Below are 23,208 nucleotides of genomic sequence, written 5' to 3' on the forward strand. Positions count from 1 at the left end.
TAAGTAACTAGTTCAGCTAGGCTGACTGTATTGATTTGGAATTCTGTGTTGCCTTCCCTTGTTTTTCCCCTTCCCTTATATTTCCATTTGCCAATGAATTCCCTTTTATATCTAGATATATGGTTTCGTACACAAGGGAAATTCTTTCATTACATCTTCCACGTGCAAGGCTACATGGTTGCACAGCTATCCCTTTGTATTTCAGGACTGGCAGAAGGTGGTTAAGTTTGTATTTCTGGCCTTTAAGAAAGGAGATCTAAACTGATTCCTTTTCTATTGCAGTTGGAATAAACAGAGTAAAAGAATAAGAATTTCCCAGCTGGACAAACTAAGCGTATCAGGAGGTTCAGCCTTATTTGGAAGTAGGGGAGAAATTGCCAGAGATGGTTGAATTATTCCACCTCCTCCACCTCCTAGTTTGTAAAATATACTCTTGCATACACAGAGCCAATACCTTTCAAGTCTGTTTCCCCTTCCGGAAAGAATACCCCTGAGCTATCACAGATGTAAATCCTGGCTTTAAAAAATCGACAGGAATATCCTCATGCCTCTGGAAAATTTTTACAAGCTCCACTGATTTAAAAAGAACCATGAATATCAAGTAATTTTAATTTCACTAAGTCCATTAAGAGTAAGGTTTTATTGGGGGAGAGCAAATCCTCACACTGCCCATAATGTGCGAGGTTCATTTCTCAGATTATTAAATTCATTCATTCATTCATTCATTCATTCATTCATTCATTCATTCATTCATTCTATTTGTATATTGCTGGATCTGCTGTGGACTCCCAGCACTTTACAATAATAAATCAACAATTAAGACATCCACAGTAAGAATGTACCAACCATTGTAAAAAATTGTATTGTAAAAAAATCCATAATAATATCAATACCGACAGAACAAATCATTAACCAAAATCAACAAAGGCCGAGGACTTACCCCATGGATAAGGAGACATCTGACTTGTGAATGGCAAGACAGATAACTTCACTCATGTCCAGCATGCCACTTGGGGTAGCCATCTTCTCATTTTCATAGTAACTCAAAAAGCCACTTTCCAAGACACACCATCTCTTACTGCCCTCTGCATTTCAAGATGGTTTAGTTTATTGACGGAAGCACAACCATTATCACATGGCAATTAGCAAATAATGAATGACTGAAACACACATAGCCAACAAAATGTTTACAATGAGTCTTGCAAAACTTAAATCTTCCATCTGCCTTTTACAAAAGATTCTGTGATTCAGTGATGCACAACAGGGAGCTAGTGATTTGTTAGCTGTTATTTTAACTTGTAAGGGATACCGTTTTTGATGTCCAGAATGTTTTCCAAAGTTATTTTATACTTAAGAATCTGGACTGGGGACGTCCTATGTTCAGATTTGGATGCTACATTCTGTTGGATGGTTTAAATGAATTGGGTCATGATGCTCTTAAAAACCAAGTCCCCACAGATGCTGTCAATTCAAATAAGACAGGTAGGATATCGAGACACAAATGAGTCCAACTGTCCCAGGCAGATGCTCAGGGATCAAATGGGCATCTCTTAAGTAGGATCTTGCCTGGATCTAAAACCAGTATTTGCACACTTCACATCTGACATAATGAACATATATATTTTACCAAAGCTTCTGTACCAAATCAGGCCCTTTGTACTTCCATCCTTTTCAGAAATAATCAGATCTGTAATTAATTAAATTACCCCACTCCCTATGCGTAGGCTCAGAAATAGCTGAGTCCAATTTCAACCAAGCTTTCAGTTAAACAAGTGGATGTTTTCACTGTTAATGGAAAAGCATGGAAAAGCTTATTCCCTCCCTTTTGATACTTGTAAACAGCCTCATTGAGTTGATACGGTGGCTTTTTTTCCCCCTTTAAAAAAGAAAAACAGAAGCTTTTAAAAGCTTCATATTGTATTTGCCAATTTCAGATTTATAGAAACCATAAAGACTCAAACAAGAGAGGGAGACCAAAAAAAAAAACAAAAAACCATAGGTAGAAAAAAGAAGACACCGTCTGAACTTAAAAAGAAATGAAAGCTGCAGGGAAAAAATGTACCTTGACAGAAGTTGATTGCAAAATGAATGGCTGAGTCATAGCAAAAGGTGCTACTCTCCCTCCTAACCCACCACAAGTGGTGGAAACAGAGGCCAAGCCAGAGTCAATCTATTTTACACTGGTAGAAGGGATGGTAGAAAGCCTACTCAGGGTGGCGAAGCTAAGGAAAACAATCGATAGCTTTGGGGGGAAATAAAGGAAAAGAAGAGCCTGAAAAATCATCTCCCAAAGTATATTCATATCAGATTTGTAATAAATATAACCATGCAAGATTTCCTACAGTGTTAAAACTGACCAACATTACCTCCTACTCCCTGCTCTTAAAATGGGTAAAGGGAGGAAGAAGACTGTAGATGTCTTCCTTCCTTCCTTCCTTCCTTCCTTCCTTCCTTCCTTCCTTCCTTCCTTCCTTCCTTCCTTCCTTCCTTCCTTCCTTCCTTCCTTCCTTCCTTCCTTCCTTCCTTCCTTCCTTCCTTCCTTTCCTTCCTTCCTTCCTTCCTTCCTTCCTTCCTTCCTTCCTTCCTTCCTTCCTTCCTTCCTTCCTTCCTTCCTTCCTTCCTTCCTTCTCTCTACAGTATCTATCACTTTTCTATCTCACACTCTCTCTTATATAATCTACCATCCATCCATCCTGTCTAATCTAGCATTTCTCTACTCTTCCATCCATCATCCATCATCTATCATCCATCCATACTATCTAATGTAGCATTTCTCTGCTCTCTATGCATCCATTTATTTATGTGATTTATTTCCACCACAACCAACATGATAACGGCCCTATTTTGTTTTGTGGATTTTGTAATTACAGCATTGTAGTCTAGCCTGCCTATTGATTTAATACCTTTAGCTGTTTTTATGTCTTTTTTTAGTTTTCTGTGCCAACAAGATTACATTGGAGTTGGGTGGCCAATAAGTTTAAATTAATTAAATTTAAAAAATACTTGGTAAGAACAAATTTTGACCTCAGGCCATCTTTCTCCTTTCTCATCTGCACCTTGAATCCTTGGTCCAAGCTATAGTTTCCAACCCCCCACAATACAAGAGCGGGTGATTTGTCCAGGTCTTGCAATCAAAACAGAGCAAGACTGAGACACGTTTAACACCGTTTATTGTGACATGTTAATTTCAGTGACATGTTAATCATGCAATATGTTGTTAATACCACTCTGGATTAACTGCTGTATATTAAGGGCACATATGTCCTTCTTAGCTATAGTTGCCTATCAGGAACTGTGTTTTTGTACTCATGGGAGTTGGTTAAAATAATTATTGCACAATACTGGAAGAAGAAATATATACCTGATTTTTATAATTAGACTATTTTACTGATTCACGGTCAAAAGCCAAAAAAGCAATGCAGCACACATTAAAAACAACCAACCAAGGGAGATTGCTTACTTTTAATACCTTTAGGTTTTCATCACCAAAGAGCCCCCATAAGAATAAGGGTTAAGCCCAGAACTTCCTAATGGCAGCAGAAATCAAGCAGAATTGTGCCACATTCCTGCTGCTTTAGATGTTAGCAACTGTTTGTTGATATGTGGTGTTTGTCAATATTCAATCTAGCTTTTTAAAACAAAAACCAAGGGCGAGGAAGACTTTCAAGCGATATAATCAAGTTGGGGGGGGGTTGTTCTGTTTATAACAAAATACAGTGGTACCTCTACTTACGAATTTAATCCGTTCTGTGACTCTGATCGCAAGTCGATTTGGTCGCAAGTTGAAGTAAATTTTCCCATAAGGATCAATGTAATTACCGTTAATCTGTTCCGGCGTCCCTGGACCACGCGTCAGGGGCAGAAAAACGGCCGCTGACCACGTGTCAGGGGCGGAAAAATGGCCGCTGACCACGTGGAACGGGCGGGAAAATGGCCGCGGACCACGTGAAACGGGCAGAAAAATGGCCGCGGACCACGTGGAACGGGCGGAAAATGGCCGCGGACCACGTGGAACAGGTGGGAAATGGCCGCGGACCACGTGGCATGGGCGGAAAATGGCCATGGACCACGTGGAACGGGCGGAAAATGGCCACGGACCACGTGGAATGGGCGGGAAATGGCCGTGGACCACGTGGCACGGGCGGAAAAACAGCTCGTAAGTCGAGGTGAGTTTGTAAGTAGAGGTAAATTTTTGGGGCCGGAGCTGATCATATCTCGAAATTTTCGTAAGTAGGGGCGTTTGTAAGTAGAGGTACCACTGTAACAATTTTCTTTTTCCTTATCAAAGTTCAGTTCTGTTGATCCTTCCATGCTGCCATATACAGTGGTACCTCGGGTCATGAACTTAATTCGTTCCGCGACTCTGGTCGCAACCCAAATTGGTCACGACCCGAATCAAATTTTCCCATAAGGTTCAATGTAAATACGGTTAATCCGTTCTGACCCCTACGAATTTGGTCGCCAACCGATTTTGGTCGCGACCTGAATCAAATTTTCCCATAGGGTTCAATGTAAATACGGTTAATCCGTTCTGAACCATATGTATTTTTTTTTAAACCACAAAAATATGACACAAAGTACAGTACAGTACACTATGAAGAGAGAGAACGCTAAGCTTGCTTGAGGCATGGAGGACAGGAAGGCGGGTGGGGAGGCAGTTATTGTTTGGAGGGAGAGTCCCCCTCCCTACAGGAAGCCATGACTACATGTCACAGCAGGGAAAATGGCCATGGATCCTGTTCGTCACCTGATGCGGAGTTCGCGAACAGAAGCAAAATTTTGCGAACGGTGCTGTTCGTGACCCGAATTGGTCGTGAACAGAAGCGTTCGTGACCCGAGGTACCACTGTACCTATGATGCATTTCAATTTTGTTCATTAGCTTCACTAGGTATATATTGCAATATAAAAACTCTTTTTGAAGTTCTTGCAGCTGCATGGACAGTAAACAGGGGACTTGCACATCACAGTATGTTCTGTAGCTCCCATCCTTTTTAAAATAGAAGGTAGCCCAGGGAAATGAACATCTCAAACTCCTGAAAACATGCAAAATTGGCTGCACAGTTATTTAATTGGGGGCTGCTGGAAAAGGAGAGCATCTCACTGTGAACCCTAATGAAACACCCTTCATTTTATAGCTGCCAAAACATCTCCATTCTGCTGTGTCTTTAATCCAATCTGATTGTTTTGGGAGGGGTCATCTCTTGGCATTATGTTGAGATGAGAAATTATTTTATGTCCTTTTTATCTTTTTTTTTTCCTTGTTGGTCTGCGGTGGATTACAGAAATTGCAAATAAATAAATATATTGTATTAAAAAAAAAAAGTACTATGCTAAGAGTCCATACATTCTCAGGAAAATATATTTCTCCATTTTCTTTTTAGAACAATACAATCATTAATTCTAAGGCTGTTTGCTATCTACCCCCTAAACCTATGCTTATGTTGCCTATCTACAATGTCCCACTGGCTGTTAAGAAGTACTTTTTGAACATTATTCAACCAGTTAGCTTTACTCCAATGGAGAAATTCATAAATTCATCAGGGTAAGGAATGTTTTAAGAGACTGCAATGCTTAGCAATCAAAATACTGTTCACTTTTTTTCATGTGAACCTGTGACCACAGAACATTATTTCATTTGAAGGGAAATTACTTTTTCCCTATCTTTTCTCCTACTTGTTCCGACACTCTCATGTTTCGAAATGCTTTTTTTATATATATATATTACTGATAAAGTTCTAAAATAAAACACTAAAAGGTCAGTCATCTGTACCAGTATTGTACCAGGCTACCTACGCAAAAGGAAAGAAAAGGAAAGACCAGCATACCTTCTTGTATTTTTCTCTCAATAAACAGCTTTGGAGTGTTGAAGGAAACCATGTATAAATTATCATAAAGGAAGGAATGTAAGGATGAATCAGGACAGGAACTGTTGTTTGAATGGCCATCACAGTTTGAAAAATCTGTAAAGTAATGAAGAACTATTAGTTATGGAGGTTAAATCTCAAACCATTGTTTGAGACGAGTTGCTCTGAAGAGCGGCATCTAGAAAACCTATGATGAAGCAGAATCAGACCTACTCAGCATTTGGTTTGAGTATTCAAGAAGTCCCAGAACTGGGGGCTAAACAGCAACACATGGCCAAGAAAAAGCAAGATTTGCCCAGACTTTCTTTCTGTGATTTTGTGTGTGCCTTTTGAGTCAGTGTTGACTCCTGGCAACTGCCTAGACAAACCCCTGCAGTTTTCTTGGCAAGATTTCAGAATTGGCTTGCCACTGCCTCCTTCCTAGGGTTGAGAGAAGCGACTTTTTCCTAGATTGTGTTACTGTAGGGCTAATGGCTCTTCTACCTTCACTTACTTTTCCCAGCCTCTGAGAACTCTCTGCCCTGGTAGGGATTAAGGTAGGGATTAAGAGAGCAGTTGGCAACCTTTTGGTGGTCGAAGGTCACATTTAACGGGGCGGGGGGTGAGGGACACATTTCACACATGCGGGGTGGGGTGGGGTTAGTTCCAAAGATGGTTTGCCACCTTTGGTGTGTTAATTGCCTATTTTAGGGCCCACACAAAGAGCAAGCTATCTTCTGTAGACATGGTGAGAAGGGACCTTGAGGGCCAACAAAAGGAGGCTCAAGAGCTGCATATAATTCTACGGCAGCTGACTGCCAACCTTAAAGTTCATACCCAAGTTTAGTTTAGTTCATGCCAAACAATGAAACTATCTTATTTTAACTAAGTTTAAAAACCACACCTTGCATTAACCAGCATTCAATTATCCATCCTCTGTTCGAGTCTATCATTCAATGAAATATCTGTTTCATTAAGATCCCATAATAATTGATGAATGCCCGGACCTTGAAGAAAAGGCAGGGTGGCTGCTTATCTTGCTTTTATTCCTCAGAACAACTTTAGAAATAAAAGTGCACACTTTAAACAGTTTCTCTATCTCTTCCTGCCATGTTTCTTTCCAAAGAAAACCTGGTAAGGTTTGGTAAGCCTAAGAGCCTTTTATCCACAAGGATCCTTGCTCCCTTATTTGTTGTCATCTAGTAACATGAAGCCTGAGCTCCCCAAATCACATTGCACGAAGCCCACATTCAAACTATGTAAGGCACATACTAATGCGGGTCTGTACCTGAAAACTTATTGTGGTAGAGGAATTCCATCTGCAACCTTTGCCCAGATTTCTTGGCTAACAAATATGGGGTGCTGCACACAAGGTCTCCAGTTGCACACATCACGTCTGCTCCACTAAACAACAACATCATTGTTTCCAATACATCCGGCTTCATCACTGCAGCACAGAGAGCCTGATTGCAAAGATGAAAAGCATGAGCGATATGCAGAGTGCCAAAGAGGAAGGGATTAATGTTTCTTAATTGAACCGGCATGTTTATGGAATTGATAGCTTCCATTAAAATTCAACCAAAGCAAAATTTTGCGGCCGGAGCTGGTCGTAACCCGAAAAGTTCGTTAACAGAAGCGTTCGTAACGCGAGGTTCCACTGTATCTGCATAATGGCTCTTAAGATTTTATATGGCCCTTGATCATGCATAGAGAGGGTTGTCCACAGGGAGAGGCTAGATTTGTATTTCCACTATGACTGCATCTGTCCCCCAGGACTCCTCCTTGTCATCTGTTATCTACAAAGGTGGGATAACATCCACCTTGTTTTTTTTAAAGTATACAACCGGAAACATGGCCTTGAGAGTCTTCTACCAGGTATTTTATCAAAGAACACCAAATGAGTTTTGATCTCTGATGACTGATACAACGAAAAAGATCTTCATGGGATTACAGAAATGTAGGATACAAAGCGTAGCATGCTTCAATTACCATGGAGTGCAATTACTTCTTCAAGGATATTCTAGGTTGGAAAAATAGGTCCTTGGTCCTTATTTATGTCTGACTAAAATAACTACAGAAACCCCAAACCCTTTTCTGGATACTTGGATGCTTCTTTCTTAATTCCTCCATCAGAGGAAACTAAAATGGAAGAGTAGTGTATAATGAAACAATTCAACCTGGCTCCTACAGAATAAATTTGCAGTTGTGAAATACATCCCATACCTCCCTAGAATTGCTAAACTTTCATCTCCTTTTTTGACAGCAATGAAATCCACTACATATGAAGAGATGAAAGAGATGTTTAACTGAACAATTACATGTGCTCATTGATCTGGATCAAGTCTAAACATTTTGGGTGACGTGAAGGAAGTCACAAGACAATGCACATCGCCCTGTGCTCATGAGTGGAAAGCACATCCTTCAGGCACTCTAAGGTGCCATTATTGGTTGTGGACATTTATTTCATTTCCACTCATTACATTAGCAAACCCATTCCTTTTTATTAAGAAACGTGTGCCCTGTTTAATCCCAATGCATAGTAAAAGATTCTCCTATGGTTCTACTTCACAAGTGATTTATATTTTTTAAACAAAAAGCAAAACGACCCAAAATTGTTCCCATCCTCAACATTTTCATCCGCATTACCTTATTTAACTCATCTTTGGTTTTAGAGAGCAGGGTGTTTTTTATGAATTTTCGTTCTTTATATTTTTGGATAATAAAAGTTAGCCTCTGGTCAGCTGGCACATCAAAATTCAAGGCCTCATGTGGTTGAAGATTCCCTTCCCAAAAGCTGTTGGCCCTTTGGTTACCTATCACAATAAAAAGCTACAGAAGAAGGAAAATTGTTAATCAGAGGGAAAAGGGGAGATGAAAGGAGTCTGGAAAGGACCTTCTAAGCAAAAAAAAAAAGTTCCCCACTTTAAAATTATTCTGGGAAGACACTATAATATGTAAGATTACACTACCATTGAAAAATAAGAAGTAAATCAAATTAGAACAATAGTCTTTCCATGTTCTTCTCCAATAGGTGTGTATGAGTGTACCTGAATTTATATTTTTTGAGGATTATCCTGGGACAAGAAAGACTCAATTATTTTGCCACTGGATAATTAATGTTTAGCAAATGTATATATTTAGTTAATATGCAAACCATGCAAACTCGTTACATGTTTCTCGAAGCCACCGAAAAGCAGAAAAGGAAAAAACAAACAAACAGATGAACAGCATATTTCTTACGACATGACTTAGTGCAGGAGTGTACATGAAACAAACAAAACAAAAATGGGAAATTTGGGCAAAGAGAGAAAAGTTTTGCATCAACACGGTACATTATAAATCATACTTGTGAAGTCTAACACACTGACATCGTGTAGAAAAACTGTCTGAAAATCATTTGATTTACTTAGATCAAGAAAATAATTTAAAAATGCATTAATTGCTAGTGGAATCAATCAAACTGTAAGGGTACGGTCATGTGAAAAAGAAAGTATACCCCCTTTGAGTTCTATGGTTTTAAGTATCAGGACATAATAAAAATCATCTGGTCCTTACCAGTTCTCAAAAGTAGGTAAATATGACCTCACATGAACAACAGCACATGACAGATTACACCGTGTCATCATTTATTTTACAAAAAGAAAGCCAAAATGGAGAAGCCATGTGTGAAAAACTAAGTACACCCTTCCTGCTTCCATAGGTATGAAGAGGCTAAGTAGCAGCCAGGTGCTGCTAATCAAATGCCCTTGATCAACTGATCATCAGCGAGTGTGACTACCTCTATAACAGCCAAAGTTTTAGGAGTTTGCTGGTCTCGAGCATTGAGGTGTGCGTTAACACAGTACCAAAAAGACATCAGCAATGATCTTAGAGAAGCAATTGTTGCTGCCCATCAATCTGGGAAGGTTTATAAGGTCATTTCCAAACAATTGAAAGTCCATCATTCTTCAGTGAGGAAGATTATTCACAAGTGGAAAACATTCAAGACACTTGCCAGTCTTCCCAGGAGTGGATGTCCCAGTAAATGCACCCCAAGGTCAGACCATGCAGTGCTCAGAGAAATTGCAAAGCATCCAAGAGTTGCATCTCAGACTCTACAGGCCTCAGTTAGCATGCGAAATGTTCAAGTTCATGACAGTACGATTAGAAAAAGACTGAACAAGTATGGTTTGTTTGGAAGGGTTGCCAGGAGAAAGCCTCTTCTCTCTAAAAAGAACATGGCAGCATGGCTTAGGTTGGCCAAGTTGCATCTGAACAAATCCCAAGACTTCTGGAACACGGTCCTTTGGACAGACGAGACCAAAGTGGAGATGTTTCCCCATAATGCACAGCACCAGGTTTCGCGAAAACCATACACAGCATATCAGCACAAAGATCTCATACCAACCGTCAAGCACGGTGGTGGAGGGGTGATGATTTGGGGCTTGCTTTGCAGCCACAGGACCTGGGCACCTTGCAGTCATTGAGTCGACCATGAACTCCTCTGCATAACAAAGTATTCTAGAGTCCAATGTGAGGCCATCTGTCCGACAGCTAAAGCTTGGCCGACATTGGGTCATGCAACAGGACAATGATCCCAAGCACACCAGCAAATCTACAACAGAATGGCTGAAAAAGAAAAAAATCAAGGTGTTGCAATGGCCCAGTCAAAGTCCAGACCTCAACCCGATTGAAATGCTGTGGCGGGACCTCAAGAGAGCTGTCCATAAACAAATGCCCACAAACCTCAAAGAACTGAAGCAATGTTGTAAAGAAGAGTGGGCCAAAATTCCTCCACAACTATGTGAGAGACTAATAAAGTCATACAGAAAACGATTACTTCAAGTTATTGCTGCTAAAGGTGGTTCTACAAGCTATTGAATCATAAGGTATACTTAGTTTTTCACACATGGCTTCTCCATTTTGGCTTTCTTTTTGTAAAATAAATGATGACTTGGTGTAATATGTCATGTGTTGTTGTTCATCTGAGGTTGTATTTACCTACTTCTGAGAACTGCTAAGGACCAGATGATTTTTATTATGTCCTGATATGTAAAACCATAGAACTCAAAGGGGGTGTACTTTCTTTTTCACACAACTGTAAGTGGGACTTTTGGAGAAGGAGAGAATGATCAGATAAGAAGGTATAGTCTGCAGCTGGATAATAGGCAGAAAAAGAAACTCAGAAAGGGACCTCCCTAATTTATCAGGCTGTGATAAAAGAGACGGTGGGAGATTTGTAGTGTCAGACTTGCAAGATTCTCATGGCCTTACAATTAGATAGAATTAGCTCATCTGGTTGTGTTTCCTGTCTGGTCTACCTGGAAAGGTTGACACAAACCCAAAAGGGGCAAAAGGCTTTAGGTGTCCAATAAAAAAGAACAAAAAAAAAACTTTTCCATAGTTAATATTTATGTCCCATCAAAGCCATCTTGAAAAGGCTTAACCTTAAAAAATAATTTAATGAAAACAAAAGATGGAAGAAAGATGAACATTATAACTAGCTAGTTACTATCAAATGATTTCAAGTTGTTGTGAAATGTGCATTTAAATGCCATGAATTTCCAAGTAATAGGTGACTTCTCCTGCTCTTCTTTTTCCACCTCAATCCTTTCCTACCTCAATGAGTTCATTGGTCCAAATGCTGGCATCCATTTTGAGACTCCGGACCTTTGAATCTCTGGGTCCTAACGATCTGTGCTGCCCTGGGACAAACAGAAAAATAAAGCATGCTTGAAGGTTAACAATAAAGGAGAGGATTTTAACGGCAAATAAACCCAAAGAGACAACAGGTACACGAATATGCATGAAGCAGAAAAGTTTGATAAAATTTCTATTACAGACACTAAAGAATGCTTGCACATACAAGTGAACACATGTGAGCTCTTCCAGGGCTTATAATCAGAGAATGCAATTTGAACAAGTGCTGCTGACTCGAGCATGTCTATCTAAAACCATGTGGATGTTAATCAACAAGGCCTCTCCTGCAGAGCTTAATCATAATGAGAAAAATGGGTTTTCAGACAGCCAAGCTTAAGCCATGTAAAGCTCTATAGCAGAGGTGGGCCACTCACAGCCTTTGACTTAATTTCATGCAGTCCTGAGATTAATTGCAAAAGCTCTCAGTAAATAATCAATTTACCAGGAGGAAAATTGATGCATTCCTTCCTTGGGAACATGAAGTCGGGAAGAAGACAAGGAAGCAGAGGGAGAATACTACAGCAAAAGAAGAGGGGGAAAAGGGAGGGTTGATTGATTTGGGCTCATTAATTACCCTCATGCAGGTCCCAGCCTATTTCTTAAGAAAATGCAGTCATGAACAGAAAAAGAATGCCATCCTCACTTTCAAGTTTAAGAATAATATTTTGAGGTCACCCTACAAAAGAATTGGTAGCAATGTACATCTTTCAATATTGTGGTGATAAGACCTTGATAGTGTGCACCAAATTGCGGTTTAGGTGTCAGGTTTTAGGCAACTGAAGCTTTAGATTGACTTTAAGCATACCCTTATATACAGTTGCACTTAGTTAAAAGTGACACCATGATGGACCTGGTAATTGTTGCCAAATTAGTGAAGGAACTTGTCTACAAAGATGATCTTTCAAGAAGAGCACAATGCTTACCAAACAAGTTGAATCCTAATCTCAGTATCAGGCTTTGAATGACAAGCAATACTTTCTACCAACCAATACAATATCAAGATTCAGTCTATTTGTCCTAATTTAAACTGCCTTCTGGGACAGCCTCCCCCAGAAGCTCCACAGGGCCCCATACTCTCTCTGTATTTAAAAAATCTCTGAAAATCAGGTCTTTTCCCCAGACCTTGGGATAAGATAGGTGCTGAGCCTCCAACTGATATATGTTAGTTTGAATGTTTTCTCTTATTGACATACATTGGTTTTCCTTTGTTTTATTGTGTTTACTGCTTTTAATGCTCTACACCACCCCAGATTCTTTGAGGAGCTGGGTGTCTTCTAAAGTAAATGACAGATAAATTCATAATGAAACCCAGACACATCCCTGAATATGATAAAATTCTGATTTGACAGACTCTCATTTTAGTGGATTTTGAGTGCACATTCCATATTCCCCAGATACAATGAACAAGTCATTTGGTTCCAAAGTGGTTTGGACAAGACAGGCATTCATTTTAATTTTACTTACATTTACAACATCCAGCACCTGTGTGCTTGATCCATATTCATCCTGATTCCTTCAGTGGTTGGGCAGGTCATGAGGAGTTGGATTAGGGAGATAATCAACCTTCCATGGATCTAACCATCCTTGACAACTTTCGTCTAGTCTGCAACCTTCCCTTTTTAGGGAAGATGGTTGAGAAGGTGATGGAAAACTAGCTACAAGGATCCTAGAGGAAACACATTATCTGGATCCTTTCTATTCAAGATTCAGTCCCAGTCATGGGACAGAAATGGCAATGATTACTCTGATAGATTGCCTTCATCAAGAACTAGAAGAGGGAGTATAATCCCTCTTGGTCCTATTAGTCCTCTCAGAAATGTTTGATATCGTTGACCATGATATCCTCCTGGATTGCCTGCCAGGGTTATGAGTTTGGAACACAGTTTTATGGTGATTCTACTCTTACCTGAATGAGCAGTTACAGTCAGTGGTCATGGGGCAGAAGTACTCAAAATTCTAGGCTTCCCAATGTGAGCTCTTACACAGCTTAGTGTTATTTATCGTGTACATGATATTATTTAACATCTACATGCTGTAAAAGATCATCTATGATTGTGGGGGGAGGTGTCATCAATAAGTTGATGACATTCAGTTATACAGTGGTACCTCGGTTCACGAACGCTTCTGTTCACAACCAATTCGGGTCATGAACAGCTCCGTTTGCAAAAATTTGCTTCCGTTCGCGAACTCCGCATCGGGTGACGAACACGACCCGTGGCCATCTTCCCTGCTGTGACACGTGGTCGTGGCTTCCTGTAGGGAGGGGGACTCTCCCTCCAAACAATAACCGCCTCCCCACCCGCCTTCCTGTCCTCCACTCCAGAAGTCGCCTCGAGCAAGGTTAGCGTTCTCTCTCTTCGTACTGTACTGTACTTTGTTTCATATTTTTGTGGTTTAAAAAAAAAATACATATGGTTCAGAACGGATTAACCGTATTTACATTGAACCTTATGGGGAAATGTGATTCGGGTCGCGACCAGAGTCGCGGAATGAATTAAGTTCGTGACCCGAGGTACCACTGCATCTTACCACCCCAGTTAGATCCAGATATGCCATGAAAGTCCTGAACCAGGGCCTGGAGGATATAGGATCTGGATGGGGTGAGACAAGCACAAATTAAATCCTTCCAGGACAGAATTGCTGGTTGTCAGGTAACAAACAGAGCAATCCTAACTGTAATTGGTCCAGACAGTCAATGTCATCTAGTTGTATCTACAACCGCAGTGCTACCATAGTTTCAGTGGCCACGAACATGAACAGTACACGCAAGTCCAAATCATGAAACTGATTTCAAAACCCATAATAAAATAATATAAATCTGTTTTATACATGCCACTACTTTTAAAGTTGCCATCCTGGTTCAGTAGGATCTGAGAGTTTCTTAATTACCTGCACACTTCTTGCAAATGATGACACAGAGATTGATGGATGCCCAGTCAGGATCAGGAGCTTTACAATCAGCACAAGTCCTGTTCGATTCATTGAACCAGATCTTCTCAGCTACTTCATAGTCAGAGAGAGTTTCTGCAATGGACTGCTGCAGCACTTCAATCCAATCCTGCTTTTCTTTCTCAGATTCTGCAGTAAAGCTGAAATACATTGATTTAGCCTCAGAGCCAGTTTGATGTAGTGATTAAGAAACCAGGCTAGAAACCAGGAGACCATGAGTTCTAGTCCTGCCTTAGGCACGAAGCCAGCTGGCTGACCTTGGGCCAGTCACTCTCTCAGCCCTAGGAAGAAGGCGGCAATGGCAAACTACTTCTGAAATCTTGCCAAGAAAACTGCTGGGACTTGTCCATGCAGTCACCAGGAGTCAATACTGACTCAAAGGCATTGAAAAAAAAAAGGGAAAAAAAGCTGAACGCAGCTTTGATTCTTAGCTCCATGAAGAGCCTGACATCAGAAGAACCAATGAACATTCAATGGGCTTCTTCTCCACCAAAAAGTGTCCTGATTTTTATTTATCATTATTGGTGATGATGAGCCTTCGAGTCAGTGTTGACTCCTGGAGACTGGCTGGACAAAACTGACTTTGCCAATATATGCAGAACTGGGGAGTGAAAAAAAAAATACCCTTCCTACTAACTGGTTACCTCTTCATCTATATTATCTTAAAGACACGTTTGAGTCTTTACTGAGATTATGTGAAAAGTTACCTCCAACTTTAGAAAGGAGTTTCTGTTGCACACTGGCATAAATTACTCATACTAATCTATATACATACCGATCACACTATTTCCTTTTGGGGAAAGAAACATTATGCAACTGGAAAAGAATAAAAATAGCAGGCAAAAAAGTTGAGATAAGAAAAACAGAAGGAAGTAGACTATTGCTCAACCCAATTCGCAGCAAAATTATTCACTATAAATATTCCTTGTAATACCGAAATATCCATTATTTCATGTAGTGGGTGGTTTCAGCTGTTCCCCAAAAATGCTGCCGCACATTTTTAAAAACAAACATTCACTGGTCTTACCTAAAGCTTCGATAAGGTGTAATTATTTCGAAACACTGTTTTGCTGTGCGATCTATCTGCTTCACATTAGCCACGTTCATAGGTATGATTGTAATGCCATAGCCAGACTTAAAATCCTAGAGTGAAGGAGAAAAAAAAAGGACATCAATTTCATGGTTTTTAAAAAATCTGATGAAATGTATTTTGAAAGCAGAATTGCATAGATGGGTCTCTGCAGAATACAAAACCAAGGGGATGTTCCCTTATTGCTTGCATTAAAGACTGCTTAGTTCAAGCATTCCATGAATTATAATTTTAATGTCCTACAATAAACAGCAGATTTCATACAATGTATTTCCCCACATTTTCCTAAGAGTCTGAAGTGTGTGTGTGTGTGTGTGTGTGTGTGTATAATCAAGAGTGAAACCCAAGATAGAAACATGCCAAAAGCATATCGTAAGTCTGAACATGAGGGTAGGCCTATAGTGAAGAGAGACTCTTTATCTTGCCTCAGGCACTAACTAAATTCACAAGTGAATCAAGTGCAGAACTTCTATCTCTCAACATCTCATAAAATCATAGCATTAAAAGATGTCACTGAAGCCATCAAGTCTAACCCCCTTTTCAATGTAAGAATCCACATTAGAGCATCTCCAACAAATAGCTGTCCAACCCAACTTGGACGTATCTGAGGTCACCACCTCTGTGTAGAATCAAAGTCAGCAAGTTCAGAGGGGTGCGCATTTAACAAGATTCAGAGACCTGAGTGTTCATTTTGGGTGAACCTGATTTCAACTTTTGGTTACTTGGTTCAAGTTCTTGATCCTCCAATATTTCTTACAATATCCGTATGCATGAATTTTCAGGATTTTTAAAAAATTGCTTCCACTTGCTATTTCGGAGAAATTTACCACTCCCTCATCTGTCACTAGTCCTCATCCACTTTCACAGTTCTTTTTTTTCCCCCTTTAGCCGAACAACCTTCTAGATGTATCTGCTCAGCCACAAACCAAAGGTTTCTCTGGAGACAACCCAATGGTTTATTAATCCAATCTGTCTCCCATAGGTGATGGCTATAATCATTTGTCCACTTGGCTTTGACAGCATATTATGTGATGTATATGTTAAGAGATAAAGTAAACAGAAATAACAGCTATACTAGATCAAACTATAAAGTGTGTCTGTCTGTCTATCTTTACTTGCCTTCTGGACTACTGGTACTGCCTTACATACATGAATCAGACAAGACATGACAGACAAAAATCAATTTGAGGTTAATGAATACATTACAAGGATTTGTAATAGTCAAAAGAGTAGGATCCTCAGAAATAGCCTCAAATACCACACCATGCCCATCTCCTCTGTTTATGGCATACTGCATGGTTGATCACAGATGTTTTCCCTTTCCATTTGTGATGTAGCCAAATCTGGACAATGAACATCCCTTAATGTCAAATCAGGCTTCTTAAAAAAAAAAAATCATCAATCCTCCTTCCCAATTTGAGCAAAGGCAGGATAAATATCTATCCACAATGGGCAAAGAAGCAATCTCCAATCCTTGCAGCTGGCAAGGGAGCCTAACTGTCATTGTAAACAGCAATCATGGATCGCTTTGACTCCAACCAGAATGACCATCTTCATCCAAAGACTTTTATATTGTTCATCAGTCTGCACTGATCCAGGGTGATGCTACCTTCCTTTCTGATTTATGCCTTATTGGCCTCTTGAGCATGCAAAGGGAAAATTGGGGTGTAAACTGTAACATTTAAAAAAAGAATGAAAGAAACGGATTCTCACATCGTAAGAGAGATGTTGGAGTCATTAACGACAAATATATGCCATTATTGGAATGTGTGTCTTAAGGCTGTGCAGTGTTTTGATTGGACACCCAAAGCATGCTTCAGAATGACTGTAAAAATATAGTACAGTGGTACCTCGGTTCACGAACGCTTCTGTTCACGAACAATTCGGTTCATGAACAGCTCCATTCGCAAAATTTTGCCTCCGTTCGCAAATGCCGGATCAGGTTACGAACAGGATCCACGGCCATTTTCCCTCCCGTGACACATGGTCGTGGCTTCCTGTAGGGAGGGGGACTCTCCCTCCAAGCAATATCCGCCTCCCCACCCGCCTTCCTGTCCTCCACACCAGAAGTCGCGTCGAGCAAGGTTAGCTTTCTCTCTCTTCGTGCTGTACTTTGTGTCATATTTTTGCGGTTTAAAAAACAAACAAACATATGGTTCAGAACGGATTAACCGTAATTACATTGAACCTTATGGAGAAATTTGATTCGGTTCACGACCAATTCGGTTCGCAACCAGAGTCATGGAACGAATTAAGTTCGTGAACCGAGGTACCACTGTACCTGCTAATTGCACCATAAACCAGCTGGCTATTGAAGGCTGCTACTATGTTGGTTCTCCAAAGCAATTCTGGGAGAGCAAATCAAAATACAACACCACCCTAGTATGGATGGATTTACATCATTGTGAAATTAAGGATTTGTTCTTCATTATGCAACCCAAGAAGCTGATAAGTGCTACACTGGTATGTCAAAATAAACTCCAGCTCCATCAGGAGACATTAGCTGCCCTCCAAAACCTGTCAAGCACATCATTCCTTTCCTAAAAATTGAGTGGATTCATACAAATTCCTTTTGTAGGAACCAGAATTGTAAAGTGAAACTGTTTTCCTTTTGTTTGGCTTAACATGGTCATCACAGCAGAAGAAATAAGGAAAGAAAAAGAAGGGGATCGATGCTAGGAAATAGGTTGAGTCTGCTTTAGATTATTGTTTTGTAACATCTCACCCAATGAAGAGTTTTGGAGAACTGAAAAACTTACAGCATTTTGTATGTGTCCATGTGTACAATTGAAATTGACTCCATAAAAACAGCATTATCAAATCTTGCACTCTGGATTATTATAATTATTATTACAGATATACTGTATTTCACCGAATAATTCCTCCTGCTGAGTAGCACTTTAAAGAATATTTCATGCTCTTTCAGTTGCAGAAAATGTTATTATTATAAAGATGGAAGGAGACATATTAGCAAAATATTATTTTTGTTTAATTGTTTTTAACCTTCTATGTATTTTATTATGATTGTTTTATATGCATGTCCTGAAAGTCATGATTGCAATGGTATAAAAATCTAATAAATAAAATATACAAAGTAATATAATTTGATTGAATAATGGTCTGCAGAATTTACTTTTCATATTTGAACAACATCCTATCATCATGAATCTTAACTGGAGGATTATTTAAAAATTTGCTGTTTGCATATTTTTCTATGTATTCAATCTCCTATATGGTTTATCTCTTTTAAAGTTAAGCAAGATGACTAAAATATAAATAAATTGCACAGTATAAGCATACACTGAAGCTGAAGAAGTTCTGATGGCTGTTAGCTGAGTCACCTCCATATTAGATCTATATCCCTCCTGGTTGGCTAAGGCCTCCTAGGAGGTGATGTGTGATTGAGTCTTTTGTGCCTGGACAAGTCCCTGCAGTTTTCTTGGCAAGATTTCAAAAGTGGCTTGCCCTTGCTTGCTTCTTCCTAGGGCTGAGAGTGAGTGACTGGCCCAAGGCCACCCAACTGGCTTTGTGCCTAAGGCAGGACCAGAATTCATGATCTTCTGGTTTTTAGCCTGGTGCTTTAACCACAGTACCAAACTGACTCTCGTCGTTGGGTCTTGGCAGTGATTAATTCCTCTCTGAGAGAGGGGATGGTTTCATCGTTTCTTAAGGAGGAACCACCTCCTCAAGAAGCCATTGCTGGACCCAACAGTACTGGACAATTTTTGTCCAGTTTCCAACCTTCCCTTTTTATCAGATTATTTGGACCCCTTTCAGTCAGGATTCAGGTCCAGGTATGGAATCAAGATGGCATTGATCACACACTTGGATGATCTCTGGTGGAAGAGGGATGGGAACTGGCACATCCGTCCTTGCTCTTCTTGACCTTCCAGCAGCTTTCAATACCATTGATCATGGTATCTTTCTGGACCAGCGTCAGGAGTTGGGGTGGGCGGCTCTGCGTTGTGATGGTTCTCCTCTTCCTCCACGGCTGATTCCAGTTGGTGTTGATAGGGAAAGAGAGGTCCAACCCACAGTCTCTACTGTGTTGAGTTGTGGCATAAGGGGTTCTAGTGGCCTGACCTGGTTGCTGTTCTGTTGGCGTGCTCCAGCCATTGGAGTGAGTAAAAGATTCTGGTCTTGAAGAGCACCTGTGCTGTCACAAGGCCTGATGAGCTGACCCGGCTGCTGGCCAGGGCTGGCGTGGGGAGATGTCGAGACAGCAGTCCCATGGTCCAGCCTGGTATACAGATGTTGGGGACTAGAGCCCTGGGGGGACACCCACCTCATTTGCTGGGGGATATGCTGCAAATCTAACCTAGAAATTGGAGAGAGAGAGGAGGAGAGGAAAGAAGTGGGGGAGAAAAGAAGTCTGTGCATGGAGTGAACCAAAAGGCTGGAGAGGAAAGTTGGAGAGAGAAGTCAAGTGTGCAGAGCAGTTGTCAATTCCTGGTCGTTATGACTGTTCTGGCCTGCTATTTTATGTTATTTTGGTTGTTTTTACTCTGCTTTGTCAGCTGCCCAGAATCATGAATATGAGACAGGCAGCCATATTAAATACACACATACATACATACATACATACATACATACATACATACAGTATATTTAACACCAATGATATATACTATTAACATTTAGGCAAATTATTTTTTTCAAACGATAAAATAAAACAACATTTTTAAAGCAAGGGATTGAATCATGGCAGACCACAGGACTAGAATCCACGGTGCCAGTGCATATTCTAACGGTATTATTTCCTGAATTGTTCAAGTTTATCATGCATTAATTTTTTCCCTAAACTGGCCAAAACGCTATAATTCCCTGTCAAGTCCTTAATGACCAAGATGCCCCAAAATAAGGCTTCTCTATCCAGATTTATTAATAATGAAAAGGGATTAGCAAATCTCAGCAACTGAATACTTTAATATACTATGGAACACTTTGACATACCTCTGAATTCACTAGAGCAGACCTTTCTTCGTTCTCTTGGCAACAACTCTTTGATAAACAAGAAAACAGACTCTTCTCTAGAGACTGCAAGGATGTTTTCTAGAGAATGTTTTCTAGAGAATGTAAGGATGTGCACACGTTTTATTTATTTCTTTTACTGTAATGCTGTCAATCATGAGACACTGCATTATTTCAATGCAGATTCCAACGCAGATTCCAACGTGTTCTTTTTCTAACGATTTCTTCCTTAGACACTGAGAAAACTCTTAACATTTCCAAAACCAGGAACAGTGCACGGCTTTTTAAGGTATAAAAGGTAGTGATGCCCTCGGGTTGAGCTTAGTGGTTTACTACTGTCTTCTGCCAGGGTGTGTTTTCAATTTCCCAGTCTAGCCAACATCATTAGAATTTCCTGTTGGTCTTCTATTCAAGGAGGAAGTGGACCTCATTTTGCTTACTTTTCTGAGCCCAGTTCTTCTACTTCCTGAGTGGTCCAAATACCATCTTTAAAAAGCCAAACATCTCTTACTGATACACTGCACATATACACACACACACACACACACTTATTTTTAGCCACAACAGCTTCTAGACTCTGGTCTGCAGTGACACTCTGTGGCAGCAACCAAGATCTAATGCAAGAATAAGGTAAAATCTGAGCCGGCATTTTTCTGGTACACCGCTCACGTAGAGAAATATTACTCTCCTTATCTCTTAATTGTGTATCAGGCAGTATGATTTCAAGTGAACATAATGCCCAGGGTGATAGGGACACTTTCTGTCCCAGCCGTAATAAGAGAAAGATCTATGATGGGCATTGTCGAGAATCCTTACCCTGCCATGTACGGAGGAAACCTGCTTTAATTAGCTTTATTTCAAGAGAACATTGTGTATTTACCTGGCTATCTGAAACGATGGCCTTGTTTTTTCCCAGTGCTTCAATAGAAACCTAATGGCAGAGATTAATAAGCAAGAGGCAACTCCATGGATCAAGAGGCAGACTTGCGAGGATGCAGATCAAATCGTTTTGTGAACATCCCAAATGTTTTCTCATTAGTGGTGAGCCAGAAGGCATCACAATAGCCAAGCCAGACAGACCACAGCAGGAAAATAACAGATTGGCCACAATCAAACAATTCCTTTTTTGCACAAGGAGAGGGTCTTTCTGCCTAGTTTTGCTTTGCTTTCAGTGCAGCTGAACACTGTAATAATTAAGCAGAGCTTATTCAGAATTTCACACTCTGGTAGCTAATGGACTCCAGCAATTGTGATCGCATTATGTCCCCAGCTCAGCTCATTTATATTCAGATGTCTGAAGAGTCAATATCAGTGACTGGCATTTGCTTAACAGCCAGCAATAATGAAAAGATAATAGAATCACAGGTCCATGAAAACAATCATTCCATCCAGCCTTGTCGTTTTGACAAACCCCAAGACAATTGTTCCACTGGGCATTTAACACTGGTTATTTAGAACAACCCCAGTCACTATCAGGATGACTTTGGGTACACCTGGCAAGAAGGGGGCAGGACAGAATGGGATGGGATGCGGAAAATAAAGTTTAAAGCTCTTTCATTAGAAAACACAAGCATAGTTCTAACATGGTTATCTGATGCTAGAGCTACATACAGCCATTTCCTTTTTTCACATCCTCCCATCTCTCTCTCTTAAGAGGAGGAACAAATCAATAGTCAACATTGCTACCTCCAAAAGAAACTCAAGGATCTTTTCTGTTTCCCCTTCCAATAGTATATCAGCAAATCACTACAGGATTAAAGAAAAAAATAAAGCCCCTTCAAATTGAGCTCAATTCCTGGTGACTTCATGAACACATCTATGTAGGGGGTTTTTTGGCTGGAAGAGATTTGGCACTGTCTTCTTCTGGGATGTGTTCCAACTTCCCAGTCTAGGCTAAGGCTGTTGGCTTCCCGTGTGATCTCTGTCCAAGTTTTAACAAGGTCCAGCCTTGTTCAGCTTACTGAGACCAGCTAAGGTCAGCTAACCATCTAGGTTTAAGATGAAAAATGCTACTTAAATTGGTATTTCGTGAACATCCCTTCAGCTCCATTTCTGAAATGTTCTGCATGGATCTGTCCTGTCGATGGTTCCCAATTCATCATCAACAGTCTTGTTCTTAGCTTTTAAGAAAATGAATGTATTTGTCTCATAGCAATGTGCGTCATGAAAGTAGCTCCTTCAGGCCTTATTAAGTTGGTTCCTCTCCATCAAAACTCCTTTTTCTCTGAATCATCCATTTAGAAAATTGCAGGCAATTACGTCTGAATTCACCTGAATAGGACTTCCAATTTCCTGTAATTGATTAAGCTTTCTCATTTCTCTTCTAGTTGTCTTTGCTCTTCCCGCTATGTGCCTCAACTGCACCTCTCCTAGCTATCATTCTGAACATCCCATCAATGCTGCTGGCTTCTCTAGATCAAGAATAGAACTGTCATGCCATGTCCTTTTTCTCTCCCCTTTCCCTTCCCCTTCCTTCCGTCCTTCATTTCAGCAATTTATATGGCAGTCCAGCTTGCAAATTTTCTGGGTGGCTAACACAGGATTGTAAACAGCAACCAAAATAACCAAAGACGTAAAAACCACACAACACTATTCAACACAACTGAGGCCAAACTGCAAGGCTATATATAGACAAATCAAGAGAGTCTCTCTTGTTCTCTTTCTCTCACACCTTT

The 23,208-nt window shown here is 40.2% G+C and overlaps 1 protein-coding gene across 7 annotated transcripts in view; it reads right to left on the reverse strand.

Annotated features, from left to right (window-relative positions):
- Positions 1–23,208, reverse strand: part of ARAP2 (ArfGAP with RhoGAP domain, ankyrin repeat and PH domain 2) — a 129,311-nt gene that overhangs the window by 51,321 nt on the left and 54,782 nt on the right. For all 7 annotated transcript variants that reach the window (XM_088131574.1, XM_088131578.1, XM_088131575.1 and 4 more), the window contains exons 10-16: positions 15,500–15,615; positions 14,413–14,612; positions 11,443–11,528; positions 8,491–8,673; positions 7,133–7,307; positions 5,827–5,961; positions 941–1,085 (exon numbers count right to left, since the gene is read on the reverse strand). In XM_088131574.1, the coding sequence (XP_087987700.1) occupies positions 941–1,085; positions 5,827–5,961; positions 7,133–7,307; positions 8,491–8,673; positions 11,443–11,528; positions 14,413–14,612; positions 15,500–15,615 (1,040 nt within the window). The remainder of the gene's footprint in view (positions 1–940; positions 1,086–5,826; positions 5,962–7,132; positions 7,308–8,490; positions 8,674–11,442; positions 11,529–14,412; positions 14,613–15,499; positions 15,616–23,208) is intronic.

This window comes from Python bivittatus, unplaced genomic scaffold, assembly GCF_059951505.1.
Source record: "Python bivittatus isolate LINGU-HERP-01145 unplaced genomic scaffold, Pbiv_v1 ctg000960_np1212, whole genome shotgun sequence".
Classification (NCBI taxonomy): domain Eukaryota; kingdom Metazoa; phylum Chordata; class Lepidosauria; order Squamata; family Pythonidae; genus Python; species Python bivittatus.